Consider the following 10,181-nt stretch of genomic DNA (forward strand, 5'->3'; position numbering starts at 1 on the left):
TTCATATCCAACTGCAGTAACGTAGAGAGAGCGTTGAACAAAACACCGCCAACAACGCGTGAAATAATTAACATGGAACGCAGTGAAACCGCCGAAAAGGTCCTCGGCATGTACTGGAACACCAAATAAGACGTATTCGAGTTCCATACGAAGTTTCATCGCGTACCGCAATCGTTGGTTTCTAGTGAGCGAGCCCCGACGAAGCGGGAGTTACTCAGCATCGTAATGGCAGTTTTCGACCCATTTGGGCTATTGGCGAATTTCTTAATCCCTTAGAAAATTATGGTGCAAGAAACCTGGAGGCAAGGCATCAACTGGGACGAAGCTCTTTCTGCAGATCTGACAGCGAAATGGATACCCTGGAGGAAAGAGTTTCAGCGCATCAGAAATTTTCAGATTCCACGGTGCTACTCGGCCAATATCTCATGTAGCAGCAACATAGAACTGCACATCTTTGTCGACGCTAGCCAAGTAGCATTTGCAGCAGTTGGTTACTTCCGCGTGGTGCACAACGGCGTAGTGGACGTGACTTTCGTAATGGCTAAAACTCGCACCGCCCCTAATCGCTTAATGTCTATTCCTAGACTTGAGTTGCAAGCAGCAGTAGTGGGCACCAGATTAAGTAAGATGCTTGTTAGCTAGCACGACTTCCATATCAGCCGCATTCTGTTTTGGAGCGACTCGCAGACTGTATTGCAATGGATTTATTCCTCCGAGAGAAAATACAAGGCCTTCGTAGGTCATCGCATTGCTGAAATCATAAGCGTAACTGTTCCTGAGCAGTGGCGTTGGGTTCCCACTAATAGCAACCCAGCAGACGCAGCTACACGGCCGTCAAATCAACCTAGGTTCAATACAGATGACCGCTGGATCAACGGCCCTGAATTCCTTAAGTACAACGAGCTACATTGGCCAGCCACTATTGTCGAGCGTCCCGCAGTAATGCTTGAAGAAGTTCAACCCAGCCGTCTCCTTTATTGTCAGGCAAGTAAAAATTTCATTAATTTTACTAAATTTCGTTCATACTTGAAGATAAAACGGATAGTCGCATGGGTGTTACGAGCCAAATTGCTGTTTAATAGAAAGTCAGTCAATATGCATCTGTCGAATGTACTTACCGTTGCGGAAATTGAAGAAGCAGAGATAATGATCTGTAAAACGGTGCAGCAAGAGTGTTTCGCAAGCGAGATTTCAGACCTCTCTTCGTCGCGTCAGCTTTCCAGACAGAGTGCAGTGTACAGTCTCACACCCTATCTCGACGAAAAGGGTCTTTTGAGGTTAAATGGTCGCATCGATATGGCAGCGTATTTACCTTTCGAGACGCGTCATCCTATTTTATTGCCGGCGAAGCACATTTATTTTATGCCTAAGAAATTTCATAAATCGACGTGGGACCCCAGTAAGGATTAGAAGCGACAATGGGACTAATTTCATCGGCGCCCTAAAGGAGTTAAAAAACGCCGAGCAACTATCTGATACAGACCGCATTCAAGAAGAAGCCGCGAAGTATGGCTATTCAACTGCCCCGCCAATCCCAGTGCAGGCGGTTGCTGGGAGCGTCTAATACGAATTGTTAAATCTCTACTGAACCGAACTCTACGTGAAACAGCGCCTAAAGCAGCAACCTTGCAAAGTGTGTTGATAGAGGCTGAAAATATTATTAACTGGCGGCCGCTGACAGACTTACCGGTATCTCACGAAGAAGACGAGCCAATCACGCCGAACCATTTCTTGCTGGGATGTGTGAATTCAACACAACTTCCTCACCCAGTCGACGAAAAGCTTTGCCTGCGAAAACAATGAAGGATAGCGCAGAACCTCAAAGACCGCTTGTGGAAACGGTGGACGACAGAGTATCTGCCCCAACTTATATGCCGTACTAAGTGGAAGGAGAAAGCTATTCCCCTTCGAGTAAACGACCTAGTCTCGGTTTGGGGTATTCCCGACGAAAGATGGTCAAGTGCGCATGGCAAAAGTTAAGACAAGCGGAGGAGTACTGTGTCGTCCAGCCACACGTCTAGCCCGACTCATGTTAAACGGTGAATCTCAGGGAGATTCACGGGGGGTGGGGTGTTAGTCAACCTGTGACATTCCCACGTTCTAATTCAAATACATACATACGTCAAAATTCAGAATGATAGAATACAAATCGGCAAAAACCAAAGTAACGGTATCCATGATGGCGCCACCATTGTTTTTCACCGTGCTGTAAATTTCCTCGTCACTACCGAATATTCTGGAAAATCATTTTACCATCATTGGCGAAGAAAATATCGACGAGAGCAGACGTGCCAGACCAAATACAGTGTTGAAACGCGCGCAATTAAGCGTGCCAAGTAGAAGTTCAAATATTTAAACATTTTATATTGCAACTTATTTTAAATAAAACACCAACTACAAGCGTCAATCTACGCCAATCGTCTTATCATTTCTACAAATGCTATTACTACTATTTAGATACAACTCATACTGCGAATGAGTAACTAGACTAAGCAACCCTAGTTAAGTCATGTATCTCATGAAAAATAAAACAAACGAGTCCACTTGTTGAATACACAACCATCGTCTCCCATTATTACAATAAAAAGAAGGAAGCAATGAACTGCATATTCCGTCATTTAAAGAAATAAAAATCCAGATTGTAAATGGCACACTGCCATGCTACAATCTCCCAAGACACACGGCCTAAAAGTACTATACGCACTTATGTTGTTGTTATTGTTACAGCATACAAATTCTCCCAACGAGTTTTTGGGAAATCAGCTCGATCGAGAAGCCTTGGCCAGTTGTGTTCTTCCGCCCTGCAAACCATTTTTTCAGAGTATTCTGCATTGTAAAGAAATCTTAAAGAATTCGTTAAGATTTAATTCGATTTTTTGCCGAATTTTCTAAAATGAAATAAATTACGCACACTTCCATTCTTTTACGAAATTTCGGAAGAAAATCTGTGAAGCAGCGAAAATAATCCCTGCAAACCATGCTTTCAGAGTATTCTGCATTGTAAAGAAATTTTAAAGAATTCGTTAAGATTTAATTCGAATTTTTGCGGAATTTTCTAAACTGAAATAAATTACGCACACTTCCATTCTTTTACGAAATTTCGAAAGAAAATCTGTGAAGCAACGACAATAATGCTGCTATGTGAAGAATATCTTTCAGAATTTTTCCAGAATTTTCTTTATTTTTCGTACAGAAATTTCTTTACGAGTTCGTGTCAACCACTTCATATAATTTTCTTTGAAAATTCGTAAAAAAAATCGTTACAGAAATGAGATACTTCTAACGATTTCCTTAAGATTTCGGGAACTTTGGTTTGCAGGGCGGTTATGTAACATCAGTTTAAATATCGAACTTACCGTTAAATAATGAAACATTTCCACAGTTTCGCGTGCAAGTGTCAAATAAGAACGACACTGTCGTTCATCAGTATTTAATTGTGAGAGTCTAGTTTGCTGCTGTTCAGAGCTCATTTGCCCCCATGCGCTCTCGTTCATCATCAGCACCTAGAAAACACAATAAGAAAGAGAATTTTATTTCATTTTATCTGCTACTACTTCTACTTCATCATTTCACAATTTTACCTGTGTTTGATGTATGCGCTTCAAATTTTCTAGGCATTCGTCCAACAGGAATGTGGTATCGTTCATGAGCATGTTAATAAATTTCACAAATTGTTTGCCCGAATTCGATTCGGTTATCATTACTTGCCGTAGCACAGGATTTTCCCACATTGATTTAAATAGATGACTTATGTGATATCTGAAAAGCAAATTCATTAGCGAAAACATACAAACATATATTAATTTTATTATTTCTAGTTTACTCACCTAATAGTAAATTTATCATAGAACTCAGTACTTTGTCCAGTCGTTTCAATATCTACGTAGAATTTCATTAGCGCGCTGCAAAGCACAGTCTGTGCCAATTCATGATTCCACATCTAAAAACAAAAAACGTGTGAGCAAATGATAAAATATAAGTAATCAATTACATTGGATTTACTGTGCTTACAGATGCGCTTAATGAATTTTGTGGTCCAAGCGAGAACACAAACAACACTTCAACTAATTTGGCAGTGACATAAGGATTCTTTATGAGATTGGGCACACAGACGCACGTCAACAACCATGTGATTATCGAATGATCGATTGTCTGCCGTATATCATTGAGGGCATGTTGCATGGCGAACAGTATGAATTCGGCAATATCGTCGACATACCACTCGGGCAGTGCAGCAAATGCATCGGTCGGCTTCAATTGTTGCACCGGCACCTTGGCTATGAATGGGCCCTCAATGGCACGTCCCTCAATTTGATATAGTAGATATTCACAAACAGTCGAATAGAAGTACATGCAAGCTGATAAAAGTTTAGGATCGAGCAAGCATAGTTCACTGCACATTTTGGACCTAATTAAAATATATATTTTTTTGTTAATTGATATATGCATAAAAAACCAAAAGAAAATTCTTGACAGGCGAAGATTATGATGTATTTGGAACGCATTTCCTTCGTCCTTGCTCCAATTGATTTCGAAAAAGGGTTGTTTTATGTTATGTAAAGTAACGTTTTTTTCTTCTCTGAACTCATCAAATGCATAATATACCTGCGTTCCACCTACATACATATATACACACATTCACTCCACTTACCTGGTCAACTTTTTCAATTGCTTATGCCAACGTTCACGAAATTGTTTATTCCTTTTCGCATATGGTGTATTCTCCCAATGCGATTTGGTGCGATCGATTTCGTCAATGAGTTTTTGGAGTTCTTTAATGGCGCGTGCCTTCTGCCGATAGCGTTGTATGGCTGGCATATAGCCCAAATGATGCGCTTGAAGTGTTAGGAACCAACATTGCGTCTGGAAGTTGGCATTATGTGTGACCGTAGCAAAATTACGTTCAATGAACTGTTTATATTCGTCCTCAGCGTAACGTAATTTCGTATCATTCTCAATGGAGATCAACGAGTCTTTATAGAAGGGAAAAGCCGGATCGATGCGATCCAATTTGATTTTCACCGACAGCTGTTGCAATACGCTCATTAGATTTATGACGAAACCATCGCGTGCAAGCAATTTTTCATCGCAAGCGAGCTGTGCACGACGCTCGTTGTAGCGCAGTATTTTGCCAATGTAGTCAAGCGTTTTAGGGCGGCTATTTACGTTGACGAGCAAGGAGTGAAATACTGTATGCATTGAGGTGCGCATTGATTGCATTTCCTAAGCGACAAAATATATCCAAAATTATTAAAAATCTTTGTACAAAATATGTTTAATATTGTAATTCTCACCCAACGAAAGTGGTACATGCTATACACAATGGCATTGCCTTTGCCATGCGCCTCTGCGAATTTCACATTTTCCTCGGCGAACAGCGAGACGGATAAGAATGGCCCTAAATAGCTGCATTTCACTATTTCTCGGCCTGGTATTTTCGTACACATTTCAGGTAGGAAATTCACTTGCGCAGCAATTAAATCACATATCGGCCTTGACGATCCAACTTTAACGGTGACCAATTTAGATAACAAATCAATTTGCTGTGTATTTATATTGGCTGTACAAATATTGCGTTGCATGCCAATGAAGAGACCACGCAGAAGTTGTGTAAAGATTTGTTGGAAGTCTTCAAATTGGTTGTAGGCGGTAGCCACCAAATCATACAAGAATCCATCGGGTATGCGACCTTGGTAGAGCATTTCCAGCAAGGCTGATTGATCTAATATATAATTCGAATTTTCATAGATGCGATCGGTGAGCACAAGTATTGTGGTGCGCATTACGGCGTCATATACTTGTTGTAGTATGCTTTGAATTTTCGTTGCCGCCTCAATTGGATCATTGCTGCTGCTAACATTATTATCAGTTAAGTATTGTTGACGTAGCCGATGACAATTTACCAAGTATAAGACGACATCTTGCTTGACCACAGTGCCGCGCATTGTGGCAGACGTTGGTACTGGATAGGTGGTGCAATCCAAATTAGCAGCAGCTGAGGTAGTCGCTGCTGTTATAAGTGGCAATAAAAAAGAATATAAAATTTGAAATGTAACTTTTTTTTTACGCAAGTATTCAAAAACCTACCCTGTGATGATGTGGGTTGTTCATCGTCGCGTGTACTACTACTGCCGCCACCACTCATTGCATTTTCTGAAAAGAAAATCGATGGTCGCGTGCCACCTGCGCTGCCTGGCGCTGCATTTGCCAATATTTCTTGTACTTCCCTGTCATCGCTTTTGATCTTTTTCGGAGTTGAATAAGTGGGATTCGCTGATGATGCTGCCGATGTTTTAGACGTAGACGTCGCCAATGCAGATGCAGCGACAGATTTCGATGAAGTCGCTTTATTATTGTCACTGGAACTTACAGCTATTGCTGAGGTACTAGCACTCGTAGACGGAATATTGGCCTCGTCGGTAGCCGCTGCAACGCTTCCGCCGCTAGCCCTCTCTGTTGAATCATGCTCTTCTTTATACAACTTTAGCACACACTCTAGCAGTAGATCATGTATGATCGTTTCAAAATCAAAACGCATATGTGGATATTGTTCAAGAAAATTGGCAGTACGCGGGCATATCATTGAGCCGACACTATGTTCATTCCATGCAGCATTGAATATTTTCGAAATCATGCCCTCAATGCGTTCATCTAACGACTGTTCCGGCTGCTTACGTTCGCTAATCGTGTTTGTAATCTCTGTCGTCTCCATACAGTCAACGACACTGCTGCCAACTGTTTCGTTGCTATAATTGGCGAGTTCTGCTTTTATAGCACATTCTGTTGAAGGTGTGAATACAGACGAGGTTGATGAAGCAGCGGTCAGAACTAATGGGCATTTAGCTATATCCATGGGTTGAGTAGGTGTTGTATTTAGTGAATTCATTTCAACGTCAACGTCCATTTTCGTAGATTCCGAAGGGGGTAGCATGTTTTCTGATGAATTAGAAGCCTCCGCTGTGAGTTGTGTGCGCAACAAGCGTGAATCCTTAGTAGCATAGTTGGGACAGCGGGGTGCTAAAAGTTAGTGTAAACGGAAAAAAGGATAAAGTTTAAAATAATAGAAAATAATAGCCCCTTCAAATAGCCAACACTAAGCGAGAGGCGAAATGAATGGAGGCTAATATAAAATATTGGCCCGAAGATATAGTTGTAAGACAAAAAACCTTCTAGTTCAAGTGTGGAGTAAAGTTGAAATCCAATACATACAAACAATAGATAATTAATTTGAGCCCAGCGCAAACCAGTTTAACCCAAACACAAATCAATTTAAACTCGACGTAAATGCAATTTAACTAATGACAAATGCAATTTAACTAAACGCAACAAACACAAACAAATTAATCCGAACACAAATTTATTTAACTTAAAAGCAAATTAAATAAATTAAAAAGGAGGATCCAATATAACAAGACACGTTGTTCCTTGAAATATTATAATTTTCGGTACTAGGCAATTTGTCTTGCAACTAAGATTTCTTAAATGGGGTCTTCCTGAAATGATAAAAAAAAATGTAGCACGAAGTGTTTTTAATTGGAGAACCTGCTTCCGGCCTATTTTAATCAAAAAGTCTGTTAAAATACGTATTGCTTCAGAATGCCTGCTTGTTTCCAAGATTAAAAAAAAAACGGAATACTGTAATTACTATCGAAACGCGATCTTGTATGATGTCAACTATTTTTATTTTTGAATTGGAATGAAGCTTTATTCAAAATACATTTTTAAATACATACTATGTACATACCTAAGCCCTTCTCATTATCATCCGCTGACACTGGTGATGTCGGAATTGTAGTGGAGCTTGAGCTGCTCTCTATTGTTGTAGTTGCGGTACTGCTGGGTGTATTTACTTTTGGGGTATTAGCTACCGCTAATGTACGCAATCTTCGAGCGCGTATCTGTAAAGAAATTCAGTTATTTGTCACTTTAATTCAAACATATATTAGTTAATGTTTTACCTCTTCCGGCGTTAATTCATTCATCTTGTTATTTTGCTCCTCAGCTGATGACATGTCAGACCACTGAAGCTACTCACTTGACTATCCTGTAAGAGTTTCTTTTATTTAGTACAATATATTAAAATGTTTTCAAGAAACTATAGATATGTATGTATGTACAGCTTCTTTCTTTTTCCAATACGTTTGGTTTGCTTCCTCCACTGACTTGCCACTTTTGTCGACGTCGTCACTGTCAAGGTAAAGCGTTGGTTGCGTTTGTTCTACTGGCTATTGTCTCACATCCACAAAATTTCTTTTATTTACAAATTTTCCTTTTCTGCGCTATGTCTGAGGAAATTACGCGTGCAAATGTAGAATCTTTACAACGCTATTCACTGCTTTGTCGGTATTTCAGCTTTTGACGCTGTCCGATTTTATACTGTCGTGCTATGGTGCGTTGGTAGAGAGGTGTCGGTTGAAATGGTGACTGCGGAATTCGTTGCTGCGTTGTTGTGGGTGAACGAACTGCATGAAAATACATGGAATATAGTATGTATGTATATGGCATTAAAATTCTGTCTAGTTTTTTTTTATTTTAAAGAAGACTTTTGCAGGAAATTAACGCGTGCGAATAAGTAATTGAGACAAAACGCCGATTAGCCGTTTAAAGGCCAAATGTCAAAAGCTCATTTATGAGTCTGCGTTAGAAAAAAAAAATAAGAAATAGCGGGATTTATTTTCCTACCTTGTATTTACTAAAAATTGGTCTGTGGCATGGCAAACGGCGCAGTCGGATGATTAGCGGATGATTTTCGCAACAAATTTTCAGGAAAACAATAAAACTGTTGATGCTCCGCAAGCGACGCGAAACAAAAACAGCCTAATTCTAAAGCTATACTAGCTAGTATATAGCTATAAAACTAGTTTAAAGCTAAACGACCCGTGTGCAGACTGATTAAAGAGTATTTTTCTAGTTTAAGAAGATGGTGATGAAAAAGAAATTTTGGCGCACGTTAGATATGTACATATGTATATATATGGTTTGAAAACTGTTATATGGAATAATAAGGTAGTGTCAAAATATTTCTTCACGCTCTAATTACTTCACCTGGTATAATTCTACCATGCCTACATTCTACTACGAATAAGTAAATAGAAAAAAATGTGATATCATTAAAACGCCTAATAGACATGTGACATATGCTTGTATATTAAAGCCAATAATAATAATATTCTTTTACCATCACCTCTATAATTGTGGTTTTGGCCATCGAATGCATGTACTTGCCTACTTTGATGCAGATCCTGCACTGCATTATACTATTTTTAGAAATCAATAAAAGTGATGAGCATTAAAGTCACCCTGTGGTAGTGGCAGTCAAATATAAATAAATATAGGCGTACGATGTGTACGCAAACAAATCTATAAGCATACATACATATGTACGTACATTTATGTATATACAAACATATAGTATATAAATATTCATGTATATATGTAAGTAGAAAGGTAACAATGAATGGGGAGGTATTTGCTTCACCAATTTTCTATAAAGTTTATTTTAAAACACATAAGGGAAATCAGCCAAAGGACAAAATCAGCTGAGAAAAAATATTGCAAACTGCAATCATAGGCAGTATGTATGATGTGCGCAGGTAGATAAGCCAGGGACGGTCAAGTGCACCATCAACGATTTTGTTGGAATTTACTCGAAAACAATGGTGATGGAGCGTGCCAAGTTCCTCGAAAGCATCGATATACATACATATGCACATATTTTATCATGTGTATATGGCTTATTTGTTAGTCCATAAACAAAGCTAATGAAAAAGTAGCTAGGATGGAATAATATAAAACATTTCTACCGAAATAAACAAAAGTATGGACAGAAAACAAAATCTATTGGTATATCTATATATATTTATTGGATACGTGTATGTACATATATACAAATGAATGCACACATTCCCACTGGGAAAAGAGGTAAGCACCTTACGGGGTAAGCCATGTTTTCTTCTAGTTTTTAGTATTAAAATTGTCATCATGACCAATGTCATCTACTAGTAAAGCACAAAATGATCACCTCCGACGACACATTACGTAGTCAGTTGATAAATAACGTGTCGCCGAAGTTATTTCCAAGCGCCGGATACATATGTATGTTGAGCAAGCAAGTCGTTTTTACATGCCGCTCTCGGAATTTCTGTTTAGAAATGTTGAAGCTAATAAATAATTGTTAAAAA

General features: G+C 39.1%; 2 protein-coding genes across 4 annotated transcripts in view; both read right to left on the reverse strand.

Moving 5' to 3' along the window:
• Nucleotides 1–10,181, reverse strand: part of LOC118734156 (integrator complex subunit 2) — a 228,323-nt gene that overhangs the window by 177,197 nt on the left and 40,945 nt on the right. The gene's annotated exons all lie outside the window — the stretch shown is intronic.
• LOC118734155 (ubiquitin conjugation factor E4 B-like) lies at nucleotides 2,551–8,502 on the reverse strand. 3 transcript variants are annotated; one of them, XM_036463872.1, is made up of 10 exons: nucleotides 7,959–8,502; nucleotides 7,745–7,898; nucleotides 6,088–7,017; nucleotides 5,295–6,007; nucleotides 4,652–5,223; nucleotides 4,003–4,408; nucleotides 3,828–3,940; nucleotides 3,582–3,759; nucleotides 3,357–3,503; nucleotides 2,551–2,826 (listed from the first exon to the last, which is right to left on the reverse strand). In XM_036463872.1, the coding sequence occupies exons 1-10, from the start codon at nucleotides 8,010–8,012 to the stop codon at nucleotides 2,722–2,724; spliced, it is 3,372 nt and encodes a 1,123-aa protein (XP_036319765.1). In that variant the 5' UTR covers nucleotides 8,013–8,502; the 3' UTR covers nucleotides 2,551–2,721. The 3 variants fall into 3 exon arrangements, with proteins under 3 accessions (XP_036319765.1, XP_036319764.1, XP_036319766.1); XM_036463871.1 differs by having other exon boundaries at nucleotides 5,295–6,010; XM_036463873.1 differs by having other exon boundaries at nucleotides 2,552–2,826; nucleotides 4,012–4,408; nucleotides 5,295–6,010; nucleotides 7,959–8,500.

This window comes from Rhagoletis pomonella, unplaced genomic scaffold, assembly GCF_013731165.1.
Source record: "Rhagoletis pomonella isolate Grant_MI unplaced genomic scaffold, Rhpom_1.0 Rhpom_scaffold_00002, whole genome shotgun sequence".
In the NCBI taxonomy this organism is placed as follows: domain Eukaryota; kingdom Metazoa; phylum Arthropoda; class Insecta; order Diptera; family Tephritidae; genus Rhagoletis; species Rhagoletis pomonella.

Coding starts and splice junctions, on each gene's coding strand:
- LOC118734155 (XM_036463871.1), bottom strand. CDS start 8,012: ATGTCATCAGCTGAGGAGCAAAATAACAAGATGAATGAATTAACGCCG. Junction 4,409..4,651: donor CAATTGAAAAAGTTGACCAG/GTAAGTGGAGTG, acceptor TATTTTAATTAG/GTCCAAAATGTGCAGTGAAC. Junction 3,941..4,002: donor TAAGCGCATCTGTAAGCACA/GTAAATCCAATG, acceptor TTTTGTTTTTAG/ATGTGGAATCATGAATTGGC.